Raw genomic sequence first — 22,907 nt, 5'->3', positions numbered from 1 at the left:
TTTCCTAAAACGCAAAAAAGGCTAATCCACCTCGATGAGCATCAAACATCACACATTAGTGGTTTTCAAGTGGTTCCAACGAATGTATTATCCTCTTGACGAAAACAATTATAAATCTTTGATATCGCTTAATGGATCCGTGTGACTGAAAACCTCAAACATGTTTAGCAGGTTTTCCTTAATGAGATATGAACTATAGTGAATATCCAGTTCTTCATTGGAAGTGCTTAATACTGTACCACCTTGTGCATACTGTTAGAAGGATTGCAAACTGTTGCAATAAAGGAATAGGCTTAACCCTGCAAGGACTTTTACTACTAAAACTTTTAGTGTATTCAAGAGCAAGGACTTACTTTTGTTGAGTTATTAAAGTTAATGTGGTACTTTTACATCACAGACTTGTTTACAGTGGAACATATGTTCTAATGTTCATGCTACAGGTAAATACATCAAATAAACACATTCCGTGATCATATGTGCAGTAATGTTATAAAATAACATGTGCACATCTGTCCGTGAAGTGACTTCTACCATCAGACAAATCAATGCGAGAGCAGCCACTGATCTGAGCTCAGCTGAGTCTCCCTCTAGTGTTGCATGATGGTCATTTACCTCCCTGTGCCTGGAACTGGAATGAGGTTACCTTGGTCGGGTGTGGATGTTGCTATGTAATGGGCCAAGCAACAAAATGATTTGTTCTGCGCAGACAGACTTTGTTTTTAAAACTGGGATTGTGTGCATCGGTTTAATGGAGTGAAAATGATATGAGGTGTATCATAGTCATCTCTACACCCTGTCAGATGTTGTGTATGTGGTGCCTCGGTTCTCAGACAGACCTTTCGGGGGGGGGGGGGGGGGGGGGGGGGGGGCTGCGAGTCTTCGTGGTGGTCTTGTTTTGGAGTGCACTATGGTATGAAAGGTGTTTCTAATAATCTGACTGCCTCATTTACATAACATGGAGGAGTGAATAATCGCAAACACACTCCGGTTTAATGCGACCCGGCAGCACGATGCCACAAACTGCATGCAGCCTCTGGCACAGTCGGTGGCAATTAAAAATATTGAGTTATGTGACGATGAGACATGGCCTACTACATGGCCAGAAATATGTGGACACTGATAGTGTGACATGCACATGTGGTTGTTGAACATGTCAGCATCAATCTGTGGCTGTAGCAGCATCCATGGTTCTGATCTCTTGGAGCTGGATCTTCAAACTCGGCTGCAGGGATTTGTTTTCTACAAGAGCATCAGTGAAGTGGACCGCTGTTGCTGAGTGGTAAGTTCTTTAGCATGAATGGGTATGTGTTTACATATGGGGGGGGGGGGGGGGGGGGGGGCAGTCATGCAGAGTCAATAGAGGAGTGTCTTTTCCCACTAAATATTATTATACAGCCTCATGTAGTATGGAGATTCCCCTTAACTGTGACTAATGGCCTACAGGGGTGTTCATTTTCATTTTTTTGCCACATGGTTTAACCCACATTAGAAACAGAGGGAACGAGGGGAAGGGGTGTGATATTGCTGAGTGTGTCAGAGACATAAATGTGGGCTCATTATAAACGAATGAAAATCATATTTTTTGCAACTTTTGCTATGGAGACCTCACGTGAGATTAAAGCAGGAGGGGTGGGGGTTGGGGAGAGAGAGAGAGAGAGAGAGAGAGAGAGAGAGAGAGAGAGAGAGAGAGAGAGAGAGGGGGGAGGAGGGGTGGGGGAAGAGATCAGGTTGTACTGCAGGAGTATCAGGGGCAATAAACTCGAGAGTGGACGTGCCCCCTCTCCTCTCCTCCTCCTCCGCAGTGCACTTGCAGCTGAGCAGCCCTCCTGACAGGACGCTCTCCTCCTCCTCATCTTCCTCTCCTTCATCTTCTTCTTCTTCTTCTTCTTCGTCTTCCTCCTCTTCTTCTTCTCCTCCTCCTCTCTGTGTTGAAGGGTTGGGGGGCGGATGCACCGGCAGTCGCATTGACTTGTACACACCAGAGGTCCCGGGCAGACGCGTGACGGCGCGGACTCATTGATAAAAAAACAAATCAGTGGTGCTGGAATTAACATGAACTCTCCTGCTGAGCGGCTCTCCTCCTTCTCCTCTTCCTCCTCCTCTTCCTCCTCATAGCGCTGCCTGCTCTCTACACATGATCTGTTGTATATGTGACTCCAGCAGGCGACGCAGGATGACTACTACCTTACCGCTGGTGATTTTGTGCGCTCTGGTGAGTCTTCTGTGATTACTGTCTTTGCTGCTGTCAGGACTGTCAGTGAGTTTTACGCACTTTGTGTTATTCTTTCGAAATATTCCCAATAATATTCATACTGCGTTATTGCAATCATATCCCTTTACAAATCCTGCACGGACTTTCGTTGTGACTTTTCCTAATCCCACACTTCTTCGTGCCATCTTCTGCGTCATGGCTGTGGCATATTTCTGTGGCACTGTGGTGTCTTCCTCTGTGCTCACCTGTTTGGACCGATGTGTTGTTTCCCCCCTGCTAAACACGCAGGTGCTCCGAACTGCCAAACCCTATTTGTATGATTATTATTATTCCCCCTCCAGTTTTGCGCGCACACACATGCCCTCACACGCACCCTCACTCCAGCACCCACGCCTTCCTCTCGTGGTCTCCATCCTGGGAGGAAAAGTTAGAGACAGCGCGGCTCTAGGATTACTTTAATGGGAAATTGAAATTTCAGCTCCGCATTTGGCTGCATCCAGGACACCCAGTCTGATGCGCACTGGCCCCAGACGTAAACAGTTGCCTATTAATGACACATGTTGGCACAGTAACGTGGTAGAAGAGGTGAAGATGCTGCAGCGTCATGAGAAAAGTTGCAGAACGGCTCATGGTGGTGAAGCGCAGAGTGGAGCGCACATCCTCCTCCCCGCGCGTCCTGGTGGTATGTGTCCACAGCAGCTGGTCTCCCAGTCATCGTGTGAACAGCCCCTGTACGCGAGGGGACACTCTGTTATGACAGCTGGTTGCGAGGGGTCGGAGACGGTCGGCTGCACTTTCGGTTGGAATTAAATTTAGAAATCAACTCTCCAATTGACCGTGAAATTGGGGGAAAGTGCAAAAACAAGCGTACAACTACCGGGTCATCGTGCGTGTGTCAATCGGGATGGTGCAGCGAATTCCCTCCCGACAGAATGTGTCATTAATCTGCGTTTTGAGTTCAAATCCAGGGAGGTGTCAGGGGAAGAGAGAGAGAGAGGGGGGGTGGTTGGTGCAGAGAGAACTCTTCTTCTGGAGGTTTGGAGGCTGCATCCAATATTCATCTGCTTTTTGCAGGAAGGAATGCGTCTGTCAGCCCGATTTTAACTCTAAACCTGATGTTTGTGCAGAAAATGTTGAGATAAAGTCAGGAGGAGTGAGGAGGATGAGAAATGCAAAACGTGGAATGACAGAGAGGGGGAAATATTGAGCCAGAGGAAGGAGAATGATAGAGAGAGAGAGGGGGAGAGGGGGAGAGAGGGAGCTGGTGGCTGCTCAGTACATCTGCTTGTGAATGAAAGCAGGGACCAAAGAGAGGGGAGGGAGGGAGTGAGGGAGAGAGCGAGGGAGGGAGGGGGAGAGAGAGTGACAGAAAAGTTTGAATTGATGTCTCAGCAAATGTGAATTAAGTGGAAATGAGCTTTTTTGCCCATTGTATAACAAAAAGCCACAGGACATGAAAGTGATTCAGTATAATGATTTTCTTTGTTCTGAAATGTCTGGATATGAATTCCTTTTATTTGACATTGTTGCGCACTTACGCATACACACACACACACACACACACACACAGACACACAGACAAGGCCTCAGTTCTTTTGCCAGTAAAGCTGCGTGGCATTCATATCAGAGTGTACTGGCAAAATGCAACATGAGAGGAATGAGACAGAGAGACGAGGACTTCACTGATCAGAAATCAGACATCACAAGGTATAGAAGGGTAAATTGTGCATGCAGGTCATTTACACCAAATGATCAGCGGCTACATACAATGAAATATGTGACAGGAAGTACATGTGTATTCAAAGTAACACTAAACTAATTTGAGAGCGTTATAGAAAAGAGTCTGATCCAATTCAAATCCAACTCATAGGCTCAGCTGTGAATCCAGTGAGATTGAATTTTGTCTCTGTGAACTTCAAACACAATATTTGCAATACGGGCATTCAGATAGGTGCAAGGAAATACCTTATTGCAAGTGTAGAGGTACATGCATGTCTCTGTTGGTGTGTGTGTGTGTGTATGTGTGTGTGTGTGTGTGTGTGTGTGTGTGTGTGTGTCCATGGTGATGGGAAGCAGAGGCTGACGTTCACAGCCACTCTCACCTTTACACAGTAATCAGGACGGGCATGTGAATAATGTGCTCCACACATGAGCCTGTGGTAACTGGAGGATGTTGTACGTTTACTATATTAGAGCTGATGTGCTTTCAGGGGAACTATTAGGACAATTTATATGACTGCCCGCTTCAGAGTGTGTCTAATAGGCTATGGGTTGAGACAGCATGATTTATGATTAATCCTGAGAGAGGCTGGACTAAAGTAACAGGTTGGACACATGGCAGTGATTTTCATCAATTTGTTTTGCTGTGTGTAGACCCACTCTGTGATGTTTGTAAGTGTGAAAGTTTGTTTCTACCCTCTGTAAATGTGTGTGGGACCTACATGCCCCTCTGACATATTTCTACTGTGCTGCCAGGTGGCGTCGGTGGCGTCGTCCAAGACGGAGCGGGCGGTGCAGCGGCTCCCATGTGACTCCGGCCAGTTCACAAGCGGCGGGGAGTGCTGCCTGGAGTGTCCACCTGGAGAGGGCGTGGTGAGGAGATGTGGAGCCACTCAGACCGTGTGCGCCCAGTGTCTGGACAGTGAGTGGAGATTTTACTGCATGGATATTACACCTGTGTATGCACTGAAGGGATCTAACTCAAAACTTTTCAAATTAAGAATGTCAGCTGCCATCAATTCTGGTCAAGAACACATGCGTACCTCTTTGTACATGGGTCCTACGTTCTAAAAATGGCTTGAAGTTACAGTGTGTACATATATTATGACTTCATGAATCTGTTATAAGCCCGTAATAGAAACAACACCTAGGTTGCCAGGTTATAAAAAAACAAACATTTGCCTTACCCTCTAAAAATTACGAGCATGATTTAATCTTTTATTGCTTAGTTTGCTCGTTTATCTTTTATTGACATTGCCAGCGGAGGGATAGACAGATGGAAGATAGAAAGATGGGGGAAGAGAGGACCTCAGGCAGCAGGGCCCCACGAGAGGCGCCAGAGAGTAACTGTGGCGTCCAGTCTGCCCTCAATCCAACATGAGATAATGAAGACATAGTAACAGAGAGAAAAAAGGCTGTGTGGCCTGCAGGACCAATTATCTGGTAATAAATGTATGTTTTATAGTGTGTTAGAGTAAAATTATCCCACATCATCTTTTGACTTCTATGACAGGTGTCTTATTAGAAAGTTCGAAACACTTTTTCTACATGGGAGGTTGTGCAATATCTGAATTCCGTGGTCCCAACCCCGTTTGTGGTCTTCACACCATCGTAAAATTACATAAAAAATCACACCAACGTCAACTTTCATCTTTCTACAATGTGGTTCCGACAAAAACGGTTCAACATGTGGTCAAAATATGTTTCATATTTCGGTGATTTGGGTGAGCTGACCCTGTAATAGATCCGACAAGCAACTTCACACATCAGAATGCTAAAACCTGACAATGCAGAAATTCCACTTCCTGAAATTTGTCATACCTAAAATGATTAAATAAAATCTGGAAACATTCAAAAACATGGAGACAAATATGTACAGAAGTTGTTGCACAGCTGCAAAACTCTTCACCCTCACCACCAGGACACACTCACGCCTGACTAATGCAAAGTCTCTGCTCTTATATCATCTCTATTTATACATCCACCTTCACCGTCTCTGGTTTTAATGGCAGCTCAGGCCCTGAACTTCAAATAAGAGCAGCGTCAAAGCCAACACAAACTTCTATTGTCCACTTTGGTCATTTGTGAAAAGTTTCTGCTTTTCATTTATCAACAGTCCCGAGAATTAAGGCGGGAATTCACATGTTTGATGCTTGTAAGTGGCTCCAAATGTGTTCGCTTACAGCTCTGTTCAGGCTGTGAACCATTAGCCCTCGCTCTACACAGCAGAGCTGGGAGAGAGGCCAACGCTGCAACATCTCAGAGAAGAAGAAGACAAAGACAAAGAAGAAGAGTCGATGCTGCAAATGTGTTCTTCTCAATTCAGGAGTTTCTCTGCATCGGGGTCCCTGCAGCTCTTTTTGCCCTTTAAGATGCTGGTCTGTAACTTTGTCAGGGCGCAAAGTAAACGTCAAAGTATAGGTCACGGCCGTCACCGCATTCAGTTCAGGAGGAGGCGCGGAACTGCAGCGAGACAAATGTATCACACCTGCTGGTCTGAGTCTCTGCGGTGCTTCATTCTCTTCTCTGTCGATCGCACGTGCTGATTGTGGCGTGTTTGAGGCTTTTGACGGAGCACACATCCAAAACTAGCATGTGGTCAGAGTCAGCTCTGTGTGGATCATTGACAGGTTGCAATGATTTATCCTGACAAAACATGTAAACGCTATGGGGCTGAATAGAAAAACTGCTGAAGCAGAACACATTGATATCAACCGGATGTCCTCATGAGGGATTCCATCAAATTCTGCAGGAACGCTTCCAGCCTGATGGGAACGTTTTTGTCCAAAGAAAACACATTTTCTGATTATCTTTGAACTTATTTTCACAACAGATGCTTATTTCCATGTTATGTTATGTAATCGAGAAACTCAGGTCTGGCTTTATTCAACCCTTTGAAGGTGTTATTCTTTCGCATAAAGGAATTCGAGACCCTCAGTAATGCGTGGAAAGGCTGAGAGTCAACCTGCGACATGGCAGCTAACTTAATTGACAAAAATGTGTTGGGGATAAGGGGGATAAAGAGAAATGGAGGAAAACACAGTTAAATGTCATCATCAAACAATATGGATATGATCAACCGGAGCAGGAAATTGGTTGAGTAGATTCTGGATTTTGTGAAGAAACACACGCCGCAGCTTCAAGAATGTCTCGACTTTTATCTTTGCGTTAACATCAGGAGGAATCAGTTCCAGCGCGTGATATTCCTTTTTCCTTTTGCTGACGTAAACAACAGCAGACGATGTGTAGCTGTTACACTGCAGCTCTGTTTTCCTCATAAAGTGGGTCGGCCCTTCAGGACTGTAATTGTGATGAGTATTTCTCTTTTTCTTTTTTTTGCTTCACTCACTCATCCCCCCGCCCCTCCACACAAGTGAATCCTTCGTCGTGTCTCCTCTTTTCTCCATCCTGTAGTTGCCTCTCTCAGCCAGCAACGCAACCACCCCCTCCTCCCCCTCCTCATCCTCCTCATCCTCCTCCTCCTCCTCCTCCTCCCTGTTGCTATGACTCATCGTCTGTATTAGCGGATAAAGAGGTATTAGAGAGCCAGGCTCCAAAGGGCAAGATTGGCTCATTCATCATGCATACTGTTACATCAAAGCAGCTTTACTCATTTGATCCGGCTAATTAAAGCGTATTAAAAAAATATTGAAAAACCTATTGTGCCTCGAACAGTGAACAACTGCAGACAGGTGAAACAATTAATGGAAACACCAACATAAATTGTCTTGGGAAGGTGTCGTGCTGCCATGTGCTGCCAAAACAGCTTCCGTGCGCCTTGGCACTGATTCTGCAAGTCTGCTGGAGGAGAGGGACACTGTTCTTCCGAAAGATATTCCCCTGTTTGGCGGTTTTAATGATGGTGTTGGAAAGCGCTGTCTAAGGCTACATCCACACTATTGTCTTTTAGTTTTAAAACTCATCATTGTGTTTTACGCCTGACATCCACACTTTTTTAAGCGCCTGAAAACGTTTTGAAAGGCTGCTGATCCCGTTTTAGTTTGTTAAATTCCAGGGCTGTAGTTGAGTCTGGTTTGAGAATGGCGATGCTGTCACCTGCATTCATGTTGCTTCATAATTCATTTTTTTATCAGTCACGACTCGACTGCCAGCAGTGATGGTAAAATGTTGTTACTACTCAAGACGTTTCTAGACATTGTATGGGTCTCGAGATTCTCTGCAGTTTGCCTTTCACACATAAACAAAACAGTACAGAAATCTCAGGAGCGTTCAGGTGAATTGATGCAGCAGGCAGGACGTTGGGAGCAATTCTCCCGACCTTCTCACCTGTTTTTGTTTCCAGCACATTGACACAAGCGTCGGCCCTTACCAACGAAAGCATTGACATCTTCGTCCGTGTTCTCTATCCTGATACAGCTGTTTTCTGGTTTCAGTTTAGCATTTGTCGCGTGTTTGAAAAACACCAGTAGAAACTTGGAAGAAAGTCCAGAGCCTCTAACTTTTGGTGCATTTGTATTCTCACACACAGCCTCTATGGAGAATTTCTGCAGATTATCTGGAAGTCGGTGCATGTCTGAAATCAGCTGCACTGTCAGTAACAGTTCCACCTCATTGTCAGTCCAAAAACAGAAATCCCTCATCCTACCTTTATAATTGCTGTTCTCTCATAGTATTTGCTGTGAGTATGAAACTGACGTAGAGTTAACAATCTGCTTCCTTACAGAGGCAACCACCGCCCAGTGGACGTTAATGGTATGGGTTTTCAGGTGTTATATTATGGACGGTAATGGAGCTAAGACCCTTGATTGGATGGAGATCGAGGACCAAGATGAAAAATGCTGTTTTTCAAATGAGAATGTCTTAGTATAAATGTAACCTGACACATGTGCGCTCAAATGGGTTGGGATATGTTGACTGCGATGACCATAGTATGATTCATTCTATCCCATCAGGATAGAAATGTGTCATAAAAAACTAAAGGTGTAGATGATCACTCAGAAAAACTTTCATTTGCAGTGGTCCTTCCCTCTCAGGGGACAAGTGGAATCAAACCATGGCAGAAAAAATGGCTGCTCGTAACTTAACAGAGCCACTGGATCCCCCCTCTCCCTCTATGGGGTGAAACATTCTGGTCTGTACCGTCGTGTTGTGGTACGTCACATATGCACTCGCCCACACGTATAGCATATGGTGAAGATGACTCTTCTGACCACTTCTCTGTAGTTTTTGCATTCATCTTTGTAATGAGGGGTTTATGTACTGCAGCCTTTCAATATAATCCCTCTCTCTGTAATTGTGGTTGAACCGTTCTCGCTGACCCAGTCTGATCACGTCCTACACAGTCATTCCCAGTCACCTGAGGAGGAGTTGTTCCTCGGTTTTTTCGTACATATTGCAGTTAGCATCACGCTTGTTGTCCGCAATTTCCGAGGCCTACTCACAGAAGTTTTTCCAGTAGATCTACATGCAGATGTCCCTTTGGTCACTGCTCCTTCTGGAACACCAGCCGGCTGAGCAGTCTGTGTGACTGGAGCTCCTGCCATCTCTGCCCCGACAACCAACCCTCTTTCCAAGTCACTTACATCTCCTCCTCTTGCTGTCTTGATACATCAGAGTCAACCGGGCCCGCTCAGCCTTTTTATACCTCCCCCAAAGAATGATTTCTTGTCAACCGCTTTGTCACACCTGTGTGGAAGCATTTGCATTCCTTATGTCTCTCCCCTCATTGAGCTTTTTTCCTTTAAATCGTCATCTATGTGTCTTGAAAAATATTCACAGATAAAAAACACGCGAAACCTCAGGTCAAATACCCCGGAGGTTTCCGGTGCCGAGTGCATTTTTGTCTGTTACAGTATTGTTTTTCGTCTCAGCATATAAAACCTTAATGTATCTGAGGCCCAGAGGAGCACATACAGCTAAATAAGGCTGAGTGGGATTTATATGGAAGTTAGATGCTGAAACGTTGACCTTATATCTGGAAAAAAAACAAAAAAAGGCTATGAATACATTTTCTAAAGTGCAGAAATCAATAATTGAAGAGAAGAATTCAGCACATCCATTTCCTGTTTCATGGTAAATATGGGTGAATCTTTATTTACCACCAGCCCCCCTGGATTCCCCACTTCCTGCCTGTGGGATCCCCCTCCTCCGCGGTCCTGGCTCGGAAGAGTGCCAGCGTCAGCATCGCTGAAATATTTATCAGTCTCTTCCACTTTTCTCAGCTGTCATGGGAGACAAGACAAACTGGACCTGCCTCACTTAGTGAACCATTCAGAAAGAGAAAAAAAAACTTGCCCCACAAACTGCCTTAAGATCTGAGCGAAAAAAGGCGGAACCCCATGAGTCAATGTAGCGTTTAAGATTAGCCCTGCTGCCCCCGACTGGAACAGGGCTCACTGGGGATTTAAAGGAGGAAGAAAAAAAAATCACAGCCTCATCTGATGAAGGCAGAAGCAGAGCGCCAAGAATCACTTCCAACTTTGGATCATGCGGGGTAAAGAAGGTGGAAATGGAGATTTTGTTCCTTTGTTGCGAAGGACGTTTCTTTCCTACATGACTCCCCATAAAAAGTCCTCCAACTAGAACTATATAGATCACGTGTAATACCATGGCTAGGACAGAGTCTTAAAACCCAGATATATGGTCTGTGGTCGCCGTCCAATGCAAGTCAAAGGATTGTTCACATTTCCTTATGAAACATGAAATACATCAGTAATTACATTGGCTCTACATGGCTGTCACTAACAAGTGGTGAAATGAGACGACAAACGCTGTTATCATCACGGCAATACGCACACCATGGTTATGTTTCATACTATCAGTCACCTATATACCAAATCAAATGACAAGTCGGACGCTCTATGATAGAGGTGTACAGTTCGGATAGAGCTCAACATTAGCTTCTAGCTCTTGGCGATTGTATAAAGTGTTGCTCAATTGCATTTTAAACAGAATGTGAGAACAGATGCTGTGTTTTCCTGAACCAATCCCTGCACCCCAACCTCCTTCCATGGACTTTGCCGCTGTTCGTCACCTGACATCCTCCTTTGCTCCCGTCATAATTACTACAGCCACCGTGTCACCTAACAACACGGGTCATAATGAGCCACTTGCACAGATGACCTTTGGGCTCATTTGTTGCAGAAAGACAGTCTTTGCTCTAACAAGGCAAAAAAAAAAACTAAGGCAGAGTACAACAGGAGGCGAGAGGAAATGTTCATTGTTAAATTAGAGCCTCCTTTCGCCTCCTAATAACTCTGTTAATATCCTCAAACACCTGTTTCGGATCTGGAGCTCTGTGTGGAGCAACGAGGCGGGGCCGTAATTAAACAGAGACATCGTTCATGTTGTAAAAGACAAATAAAGTTTCAGAGCAGGTTTCCAAATAGTGATAATTCATCCAGTCGGCAAAAGTTCAGCCGTTCAGGTGGGTGGAAAGCGTTGTGTGTCCGCTGAGATGTGGGAGAAATGTCTGTCCTCGCTAAAGGCTTACACCTAAACTGCTGATTGTGAAGATCATGGGGCAGTTTGAAGGCCATCCAGAGGTACATTATTGATGTCACTAATGGGGCTGAAACGCATCAGCGTTTTAGGGAGGGGGGGGGGGGGGGGGGTGTTCACGGTCTGAAGTGACACATTTTAAGTGGATCGTTCCCCCCCCTCCCCGCACACAGCCACATCTCCCTTTACCAATGAGAATTTTTTACTACCCAACCGAGAAACTCTGTGCTGCACTGATTATTGCTCGATTGGGGACAATTACAAAATATATCATATTTTATTGAAGAGAACAATCCTGATGGCCTTTAACTCTCTTCTTGCGTGTCCCAGATGACACGTAAATCACACGCACACTGTTATGGCAATTTAACTTCGTTGTCAGGAATAAAGAGTGAATCAGCTTCGGACACAAGTCAAACAGACAGCAAGGCAGATCATCGGATCAACACAATAGCAGCATGAAAAACAGAGGTGCAATCTTAAGAAACAGCATTGAAACAGGAACTTTGTCTAGACACAGTCTGGCACAGTCTCCAACAATAGATTTTTAGAGAAAGTTTCGGGACACACATACATTCAATGACTCATCTGAGACTCGTGGTAACAAACATTGTTCTAACAATGTTTTAATGTTACGCCTGGTCACTGATGCAGATGTATCAGATTGAAATTATGATTAGGTACATTTGTACCTGTGTTGTGTTTACAGGCACTACAGGAACAGTAGAATTTTCCATTACAACACACGCACACGTACACGCACACGCAGACGCACGCGCATGCGCACAACCCACACATTCATCCCTTGCCCGTTCATCACTCGGTGCATATGGTCGCATTTAGACGTGTTTACACACAACGATTGCAAGGGGGGCTCAAGCATGCAAGTTAAAATTAGCAAGGAGGCCTGCTCGCTGTGGGATAATTGAAATGAATGAGGAGGAGAGCTTCACTGGCTGAGCCTGACTGCAAACAAAACAAAGGCCTCAGAGCTTTACGAAATTCAAATAATCATTTACCCCGGGGGTCTGCTGTATGTCGGGGTCCTGGGGCCGCTCAGCCAGTGTCACCCTCCTCTATCATCTCTGCCTCCAGGCACCCCCACAAGTCACCGCTGGCTAATAAGAGCAAAAGGTGATGAAAGAACTCTGGATGTGCTGGTGTATGTGTCTACCTGAGGAGGAAACTCCACTCACTTCACCTCCCCCTTACTGCCACATCTCCCCCGTGACCCTTCCCCTTCCAGTCGTACATCAGCACTTCCTCTACGCTCTGACCACTAAATCATGCTTTTTACACTGGGGCTGGGATTTGAGCACCAGACCACCCGCAAACGCCTGCTTCCGATTGCGTTGTGTCAAACAGTCTGGAGGTCTCGTTCGAAACAAATCAAGCAGCCGCTCCCGCAGAGCTCAGCGGCCTGCCTCCTCTCCCGTCTCTGTAACATTACCTGCGTGTACCCGCCCCGTTCACAGAGCCGGTGTAATGTTGGCAGCCTTCATCGTCAGGACTCTTAGCTGCGCTGCTGTTTACAAGGGACTTAGAGCTCCAGTCTGTGCCAGTGTTTACACACCAGTGCCGCTTACAGTGGAGAAGCGAGTGCTGGGACATTGCTGCAGGGCTTTTCACACTGACAATATGATGTTGCTCAACACGGCTCCCACTTAAACGCATGGGAAACACACGCACACTGAGAGACATATGCAAATGCAGAACTGCCCATGATTTATTTCACTGTAAGTCGATGAACGTTTCATCACACAGGAGATTCGGACGAGTGTAAACTCGCTGAATCTTTCATCGTGTGAGATGAAGGGTGAAAGGGACAAACCGTGCTGGTAATTAAACTACAAAGCTGTTTTGACACGTGTTCTTGTCTCATAATCACATGTTCGTAAACTTTAATGCCGGATGAATGGATACCAAACTTCCAGCTGCACATTGCAAGCCCTTTAATGGTTTCTGTGCAGCAGGGATGTTTTGCCAAATAACATCAGCGGCTGTGGTTTGATTGTGGCTGAAGGACTGTGCCACGTCTGTGTGCAGCTCCTGCAAGGTGACCGTTCTCGTGTTGAGGAGAAAAGTGAAGCCGCGAATCTTAGCTGTAGGATTTTGTTTTTTCTCCCGTCAGCGTCTCCACTCCACTCTCACCTCATTCAACCACTGAAACACTCTCAGGACACACACACCCCTCTCCCCATCTATGCATAAATCAGCAGGCATCCAATTATATCTGAATATGATTCTATATGAATATGCAATATTAATAGATTACCGTGTCGGAGCTCTGAGTGTAACAATAAGCTAATTTGAGGTCATCACTTGTTCGGCAGCAAATTCCCCCGAGTCTTGCCAATGCAAATGTTCCTGAAGAGCAAATCTGAAGTGTTTGAAGTAATTGAAAAGCAGCATGCAGTTAATCAGCCAGGCTTTTTACCTCATTCTGTTCAACGCTGTTCTCCACACCTCAGCTGCTATCGCTTCTGCTCACAGACTAAAAATTATAGATTTCTTTTTTTTAATACCACAATAGTGGAAGGACTTAATCAATTTACAGAATTACATTGGCCCTAGGCTTCAGCGGTCTGAAGCCTATGGAGGTTTAACAAATGTTTCTCATAAACCAGAAGTGGCAGATAGTTTTTTTGTTCTTTTCACATTCCATAAAACCAAGGAACGAAGAGGCTGAACCTGGTAAACATTATGACTGCTCAACATTGGCCTGTTTGCATTTTACTGTACCAGTGCAGTAAACTGGTTTGTCACCAGCAGCAGCGGTCTGTGCGACGTAGCGTTGCAGTGATCGTCTAATAGTCCCGCTCCCAGCAGAAAGCTGTTTGCAGACCAGCCATGTTTGATGTAGATCAGTCGAATGGTTCTCAACATAGACGGATTGCACATGTTCATAGAAACAGGGACTCTGTGCATTACTGCCTCCGCCCTAGAGGTTATGTTTTCACCCCTGTCAGTTGGTTTGTTTCACAAATTTGCGTTCCAAAAAACAACTCTACTAATTCCCGTTGTACTTTGTGGGAGGATGTGGTATAGGTCCAGAAAAAACTTTTATTTACACTTTCTTTAACATTGCAAGAACATATTGTTTTTTTTATATTTTCACCAGTCTCCTTGGGAATAATTAGTCATTACATTACATTTCATTTAGCTGACGCTTTTATCCAAAGCAACTTACAATAAGTGCTTTCAACCATGAGGGAACAAACCCAGAACAACAAGAATCCAGAAAGTACAATTTTATTCAAGAAAGCCACACTACAAGGTGCTCTATGTAAGTGCCATATTAATGCTTTTTCAGGGATGTGGGCAGCCACTGGTAACCAGTGAAAGGGAGCGGAGTAGTGTGAGTGAATTTAGGAGTTGCAATAGTCAAGGTGTGAGATGACCAGAGCCTGGACCAGAACTCGCGCCGCCTTCTGAGTGAGAAGGGGGCATATTCTCCTGGTGTTGTGCAGCATGTATCTACAGGTATGTGTTGTTGCCGTAATGTTGGCAGTGAGGGAGTGTTTACTGTCGAGTGTCACACCCAGGTTCCTAGCAGTCTGAGTGGGGGCTTATGCGGAGTTGTGTAATAATCAGGTCATGGATTAGAGCCTTTCCCTGGAAGGAGAATTAGTTCGGTCTTGTCAAGGTTGATTTTCAGGTGGTGTGCAGACATCCACTGAGAGATGTCAGTCAGACAGGCAGAGAGTCGTGCTGCTACCTGTGTTTCAGATTGGGGAGGATTATAAAATTAGATTAAACGATCTTGATGAAAAGAATCAGGTTTATTTAGGGAACTGATATCCATGAGTGTGTGGAATTTGGTGAAGTTTGACTTAATTCAAAGGGACTGTAGGGTCTCGGCAGCGGATTGCGAACTGCTGAGTGCCATTCTAGTAGTATGGTGCATCCAAACAATTTGAAACAACATAGAAGAAGTACTTCCAAACATTTTGCCTAAGAGAATGAAAGGATTCCAGAAAGACATCGCTTGCTAACTTTTAAAGACGGGTCTATATCATGTGTGGTTCATTGTAAACATGTGGACGCACTCCACTCTGTGCATGACTGAGATGAAAGCAGTTTACTCAGTGCAGCACAAACACACTGAGATCAATATCGTAATGAGCGCAGCAGGCTTTGGACTCGCTCCCCAACAAGAGCACCTTTCTTGTCCTCGAGCACAAATCACTAATAGCCCAGTGGATCAATGTGTCCTCCCTTCAAATGGATGTGCAGTAAACATGATTAATGTCATTAGAGTCACTGTTTACCACATTTATGTCATCATATCTCCTGCTCTCTCCATCTTCTAACCACTTTTCCTCTTTTATTCTCCCATTTATCCCTTCTTCTCCCTGTGTCCTGTCTCCTTCTACCTGTCATTTCATCTGCAGGTGAGACCTTCTCAGGAAACTACAGCCACACGGAGCAGTGCAGCCCTTGCACGGAATGCACCGGTCTGATGCGTCTGGAGACGCCCTGCACCGACTCCAACGACGCCATCTGCGTCTGCAACTACAACTTCTTCTTCAACGCCATATCTGGACGCTGCGAGTCGTGCACGGTGTGCCCGATGGGAAGAGGTGTGTACAGTCACTGCGAGCACGATCACGACACGGTGTGCGAGGAGTGCGTCGACGATACCTTCTCGGACCGGGAGAGCTCCCTGGAACCCTGCCTGCCCTGCGCCATCTGTGAAGAGGAAACTGAGACACAGCTGGCTGAGTGCACTCCCACCCGTGACTCGGTCTGTCACAGTAAGTCCTCTCCACACTCAGGCTCCTTACACACCAACAGTCCAGACCAACGGCAGCAGAGATGGTCTCTAGTTTTGGTCCATTTCACTTTAAATGTCACTAATTACAAACAAACAAAGAGGTTTGACCCTGAGGTCATCTGTCATTTAAACTATACATCAATGATTATTATTATTGACATGTTGAATGAAAAGTTATTGGTCAAATTTGGATTTATTACTAGTTATTGCAGTATCCCTCTTGTTTATCTTCTGATTTAATCTCCAGTTATTAATTCATAATTGAGAAAAAAAACATCATAGTTGAAAATCATAGTTGAAATCATGGAAAATAAAATTGAATCTGGTTACAGAAAGTAAGTCACGATACTTTATACCAGAAATTAAGGGTTGAGTTACTTTCTCTAGTTAAAACAATTATTGTTTGAATGATTTCTGTTAGCATTATTAGTCAACAGTTAAAAGAAAAAGGAAAAAAGAAAAAAAAAAAGGGGGAGAGGCGGTGGACTAGTGGCAGAAACTTGGACTATGGGCAGAAAAGGTCTCTGGTTCGTCTCTGGTTCGACTCCATGGAGAAAAACAAAAAGACGAACCTGGATTGACCTGTCTAAAAATCCAAGAGGATTCTCCCTACCCTGTCTAGTGCCCCTGAGCAAGGCACCTTACTCCCCCAACATCTGCTCCCCAGGTGCCGTACATGGTTGCTCACTGCTCTGTGTGTCCTGCACCAGATGGGTTAAAAGCAGAGGTTAAATTTCCTTACAATTGCATGAGTGTGTCTGTGCATGTCTGTGCCTGTGTTTGGGATAAATAAATGTATCTTAATCTTAATCTTAAATTGACCCGATCTGATAAATTATAACTTTATTAAGCGTTAATATCATGAGGGTGACAGTTGCTAGTGACACATGGTCACTTCATTCTACTTACATTTGACTTATATCTGTGTATAGCTTTTACCATATAGCCATGGTTGCAAATGAATAACAATATATGACACTGGCTTCCTGACACTCCCCACAATCAGCAGATCTGTCTCTTGAATTGATCATTATTCAAGTGAGGTCCTGAGATTGATCCACTTTGTGTTTGCATCACAAACAATGTCCCACAGTCTTTAAACATGCTTTTGCTGTTTGCTCCAGTTGAACATTATCGATGTTTGGGCAGACTCAAACTCAAACAAACATTTCATAGTCCAATCAAATCTGGGATCTTTCCCAGGAAGTTCTGCCAATATGATCACAAATTGGATCTGAATGAGTTTGTTTGTGGTGGAGACTTGATCCAATCAACTACAAGGCGTGGTCCGTGAGTCAGAGCCAAACTGCTCCTGTCGCCTGGTTTGCTTCACGAAGCTGCTTTCAAACATGCATTGAATAATCTCCAGACATTATCCAGAGTGACTGCGTGCGAGAACGCAAATGTCAGAGTAAGAGGCTCAGCACTTTCTCCAGTGTTTCTCTGTCCAGCCCCCTAGTGAAAACTCTAGATAATGTCCAAATGAGTCCATGTGAGTATACAGTAGGATATCCTCCGGAGGATTTACCTCGAGCGAGTAGGCATGTTGATGAAATGTGGTTGTCATGTGTGATGTTACGTTCTGCCCCCTCCACGCTGTGCCACCTTTCACCTGAAGACTCCAGGGACCGCTCTCCTGCTGCGTTGTTCAAGTGTGACAGTCCCGATCCAATCGGGTGGACATTCTCCTGAGTTCATGTCTGAAAGTGGGATGTGTGTAACTACTACAGTCAAAATTAACTAGAAGGTAGCAAGAAAATACATCAAGGCCTAACCTGCCCTCCTAGATCTTGAGGACACAGAGAATGAACATCCTCATGCAATTTTTCTTTCTGTGTGAACTGAAAAAGGGAAAAAAAACAAGTTCACACATCCTCATTAACTGCTCTGGACCGGAGCTAAAGCTTGAACATGTGGAAGAGGAAGTGAACGCTCTTGCTGTGGTTGTTTGGTCCACATCAGAGTTCCAATGAGATTGTTCCCACCAGCGTTAATGACCCGAGTTTGTTAGAACCACATCTAAAATGCAATATGTGAACGTAGCCGCATTAGAGAATGAGAGCAGCTGAATGCCACAAACTGCAAACTGGCTGCCAGCTGTGCTGGAGGCATCACGTAGGTTATATTTGAAACAGATATCAGTAGTGACTTTCACATGTGTGTGGGAACAGGTGAGGTCAGAGGTCAGGCCTGGTCAGATGTTCAAATAGCAGTAAGTTGAAAGCTTTAGCATTAAAAGGTCAAAGACGACTGCAGTGTCAACACCAAGACAATGAATAATCAGTTCTCCCACAAAGCAGAGGGCAGCAGTGCAGCAGCAAAGCAGAGCTATTTCCCTATCCGAGGAAGTTGTAAATTGTCTCGGGCTGGATGAGGCATGAAATCGACCTCATCGGGGGGGGGGGGGTTGTTGCTCTCACTTTCCTTTTCTATCTATTTCTAGAGCGATATAATGTACGTGAGTATGGTAAATAGAGCTCGACACTTTCAGTGCTCACAAACAAACAATCTTTCCCTAACAAACGGTTTGGGTTTTACTTGGAAGATGCTCTTCTCCTTCCATCTGGAGTTTCTTATGCAAACTTTTTCCAAGAGCCCCTTAAGTCGTGGAGTGATTAAATGCTTTAAAGAAAGCTCTTAATAGCAGGAGCGTTTGCTAATGCCGGGTCATTTATTGATCTCCTGTGTGTACATTATCGTTTTTAAATGAATATTTTAATGGTAGCTTTTAATATGAATGCTGGGGCTCAGTCTTAAGTCGAAATTTGTATTCAGAATCCTGACTGGACTGAGATGTCGGGGATTTCGTGGCCTCAGACGCTGGCGGGCATTTGGATCTAAGTTAATGAAGCTGAAAAACACCTTGTTGTGAAGAGTGGAAGCGGTAGCACCACGCGGTGGCTCTGAATTCCTCTTTCAATAAACTGCATTAGCATATTAACAGGCAGTGGGGAAATGGACTGAGGAGAGATAAGAGCTGCAAAGGTAGATAATGTGGAGGAAGGGCTAATAACACAGACAGTGACTTAGCACCTGTCCTTCCCTGAGTACAGAACAGCACCAAAGGTGCAACTTATGGTTGTTTACTATCAATACATATAACACATTAAACTGGAACATAAACAATACCAGTTAAAATGTTGCCAATGCCTTCAGATCAAATTAAAATGAAATTGATTTGCAACAGGGAAACTATTTCATTGCAAAAAGTGATTCTTGGTCCACTTTTTTTTAATTTTACATTTTGAAACCTGTGTCTGGACACATTGATAATGGAATTCTGTTTTTAAACTGCAACAAAGTTTGAATGAACAACTACTCCCTTCAGCTCAAGCTGTGTGTTTTGAGTGAGTAAGCTAGTGCCTACACACTAACTAATGCAAATCTGATTTGGACATGAATATAATTATACCTGCTGAACTTCCACATGTTAGCATTGTCATCCTGACTGAGTAGTAGAAGAAGGATGACTCAAAACAAAACCATCTGCTCTCCTTCTGTCAGGAACAAATGCTTGCGCAATATTCACATCTGTGCTCCAATATTTGCACAATGTAGAAAAGAAGCAGAGTCGTGTGAAAAACGTCATCCTTACAGTATTGAAATCCCCGGAATGATACAATCTGAAGTGATAATGCAAGCTCAGTAGAAGATTTCAATGTGGTTACTACATTTCACATGATGAGAGGGCAGGAATGACTTTTTCCCTTCTTCTTGCAAGCTCTGCTTTGTTTCTTTTTTTACCCCCATCAGGCCTGAGATTCCACCCATATTCAAAAAAGACATATACAGTGATATGAGCCACTCAAGACTTTTGTTTCTCAGTAAGCATTCATGAGGGAAGCCATGTTTACTCTGAAAGACCCTGAAGGCTAACGCGCCACAGAGCTGACAGACATCAGAGCTGCCCCCTTTGAGCACCCGAAATATGAATCATAAATATCTGATGTACAGTGGGGGCACAATACAACCTTTTGCTGGCCGTTCAGCGCCCACCCATGCTGCCGCTCTCACCTTTGACCCACCCGGTCCTTAGCGATGGCACTGTTAGCGGCAGAAAACGGTGGCGGCTGGAGATGGCACGATAAGTGACCTTGTGGGCCGCCCCGTTTGAAAGAGGAGCCCTGTCACATAGCACCAGTGGGTAATAGCTGCAGTCACGTGTGGCGGAGATGAAGTTTCCCGGTTTTCCATGGTGGTCTGCGATGACTGTGCATACAGATATGTTTTCTGCAGCAAGCTGGTCGCGGCCTCGCTGATACTCCCATCCTGTTTGTTTTTTTCAGTGAGTGGATCTTTTTTAATTCTGATCCTGCTGTCGCTCTCTCTCCTCGACATGCGGAAAGAAGATATGATTGGGGCATTTTTCAAATCCCCAAATCCCCAAATCCCCAAATCCCCAGTTCATATCAAGCTGTCACCGAGTGTCAATTTACGCGATACACTGACAGAGACAGGAGCGGCGAGAGAAAGGAACGGAGATAAGAACAGACAGAGAGAGCTGCCGCATATGTGCTGTGCTGGTATTCTATGCTGAGGGGTCGATACGAGTCCTGGGATTTCTTCTGCTCGTGCTCAGGTTTCGCTGAGTGACCTCTGTGAGCACCCACACTCGACTGCAGGACACACACACACTCTGACTGTACAGGCTCAGTCGCTCCACGCAGACAGACAGGCTAACGTGGCACATGCACGCTCCTCCTGCCAAGTGCGTTTTGACTTCTACATTTTTCATTTAGCCCTGGACCCTGCACATGTGTGAACCCTCTTTTGATCTGAAATTGAAAACACCTCCTGCGTGTTTCGCTCAGGCTCTCCTGTCCGCGCCGGAGCAACTCCGAAGTCCGGGTTGTGTTGATTTGCATTAAGTGTTTCCCGTCTGTTCGAGTGTTCCTCCTCGAGAACAAGAGAAGAAAAAGATAAAAAAAACTGATACCCGTTTTTTTTCTCTCTTTATTACCCTGTTCACCCCCCCGTCACGTCCCGCAGTGGCATCCGAGTGGCTCGGCTACCACAGTGGTGGAAGGTGGCCAGTGTGCATTCAGTGCCTTCACCGCTGCAGTATAATTACTCCTGCTAATCAGAGCACTTTACAGCAGCTCCTCTGTTCATCCGCACCCCCTCCTAACACTCAGCCTCTCTGTCTGCCCTCCCCTCCGCTCCCCCAATTAACCCTCCCTAACAGAAGACAGAGCGCTCACATAATTTGTAGTGTGTGTGTGTGTGTGTGTGTGTGTGTGAGATGGATGTGTGCACGTCAGGCGACCAACACTGAAGAAGATTGAGATAGAGGCTGAGCCGAGACAGAGGGAGAGTGTTTGGCGGCTGATAAAGAGGTCATTGTACATGTGCCGGGTCTGATAGTTGCTCATCTCCGCCCTGAACTGGCAGCAGCTGAGACATCAACCTCCGCACAGGACCCTTGGGTTAACTTCACCATAAAGACCTCAATGGCCCATAAAAATTAAATATTTTTTCTCTTTTTCTTCTTTGTCTGCCCCTCTCGTCCACACCCCACTAATAAACACATCCCCCCTGCCCGCACGGCCCCCACGCTCATAAAATCCTGGGCTAGTTTTATTTAGTTTCATGAGTGTTTTAAACCCATGAAACCAAAATGAAATGGTTAAATCTCCACCGCCGCCTTTAAGCTCCCATTCTGCTCCAGCGGAGGTATGCAGCCTTTTGTCTATATCGTCAGCCTTGTTTTCCACATCAGCTCCGAGAAATAGAGGGAAAGGAGGAGGAGTTTCACTAAAGATGTGAGATGTGAGTCAGTGTTGTGTGACATCTCTCCTCAGAACGGGAAACAGTTTATAGTGAGTCCTGTGATGGAGCGATGCATGTGTAGATGTGCATGAAGGGAATGATTGCTTCACTAAAGAAAAGCAGTTATAATAGTTTAGGATGACTGTGATAAAGGTAAAGCTGTAAGGATAAAGGTGCAGGTCTGAAGGCACACGTCCCTTCACTTTCACACTTTCCATGCACAATTTATTCTATTAGCAAGCTCGTGTTGCACAGCTAACACCATTAGCCAGGCCTGCATTAGCCGGATGATGTATGGCGGAGCCGAGGAAACCTGACTACGTCCCAGGAAAGGTCAAGAAAAGCATGTAATGCAGACGCCCATGTTCCACTCCTCTAAAATGCTGCCTCCTTTTAGACTGAACCAAATCAATAGCTCAGCTTTAAATAGGCCTCTGCATTATTTCTCTGTTTCTAACTATGGCTCGCACATGTGCCGTGTTTTTCTCTCCATGAAAGATATTTTCTAACATTTCAGTAAACCAATCTCTCCCACGGGGGAGGGGGGTAGGAATGCCCCGTCATCACCACGCAGACACACAGACCAACGCAGACTCTTAATGTCCAACAGAAGTCTTCAAATACATCCACATAAGTTGCCCATCAAGGTCCCATCGGACTATTAAAGGGAGCAACTGTGTGTGAATTATGCAACAAATCAATGTGGAGAAACCTGACTATTTGCCATGTCAGTGAAAAGAGAATATCCTCGTAGACTGCGTTTGGCCATGATGGTCCAATGAATCGGTTTTTTTTGTAGATTCTCATCGGACCACATCAGTGGTCACAGCAATTAGTTCCTCATATGTTTCTCCTTCAAGTTCTTTTGTCAAGAACAAAGAAGATAATTATTTATTGTCATCATTGACAATGGGACACAATTATCTGAAGGTCTTTGATATATGCTTAAAATATATATATATGCATATG

At 45.0% G+C, this 22,907-nt stretch overlaps 1 protein-coding gene across 1 annotated transcript in view; it reads left to right on the top strand.

The window, feature by feature from the left end:
* The first annotated feature begins 2,049 nt into the window (after nt 1-2,049).
* ngfra (nerve growth factor receptor a (TNFR superfamily, member 16)) overlaps nt 2,050-22,907 on the top strand; it is a 32,184-nt gene continuing 11,326 nt past the window's right edge. Inside the window, exons 1-3 of the mRNA XM_053444345.1 lie at nt 2,050-2,212; nt 4,688-4,853; nt 15,787-16,149. Of these exons, the coding sequence (XP_053300320.1) occupies nt 2,135-2,212; nt 4,688-4,853; nt 15,787-16,149 (607 nt within the window). The 5' untranslated portion in view covers nt 2,050-2,134. The remainder of the gene's footprint in view (nt 2,213-4,687; nt 4,854-15,786; nt 16,150-22,907) is intronic.

The sequence above is a fragment of the Pleuronectes platessa genome, chromosome 16 (genome assembly GCF_947347685.1).
Source record: "Pleuronectes platessa chromosome 16, fPlePla1.1, whole genome shotgun sequence".
In the NCBI taxonomy this organism is placed as follows: Eukaryota; Metazoa; Chordata; class Actinopteri; order Pleuronectiformes; family Pleuronectidae; genus Pleuronectes; species Pleuronectes platessa.
The sequence above is the reverse complement of the archived record's forward strand: the minus strand, read 5'-3'. Positions and strand labels throughout refer to the sequence as shown.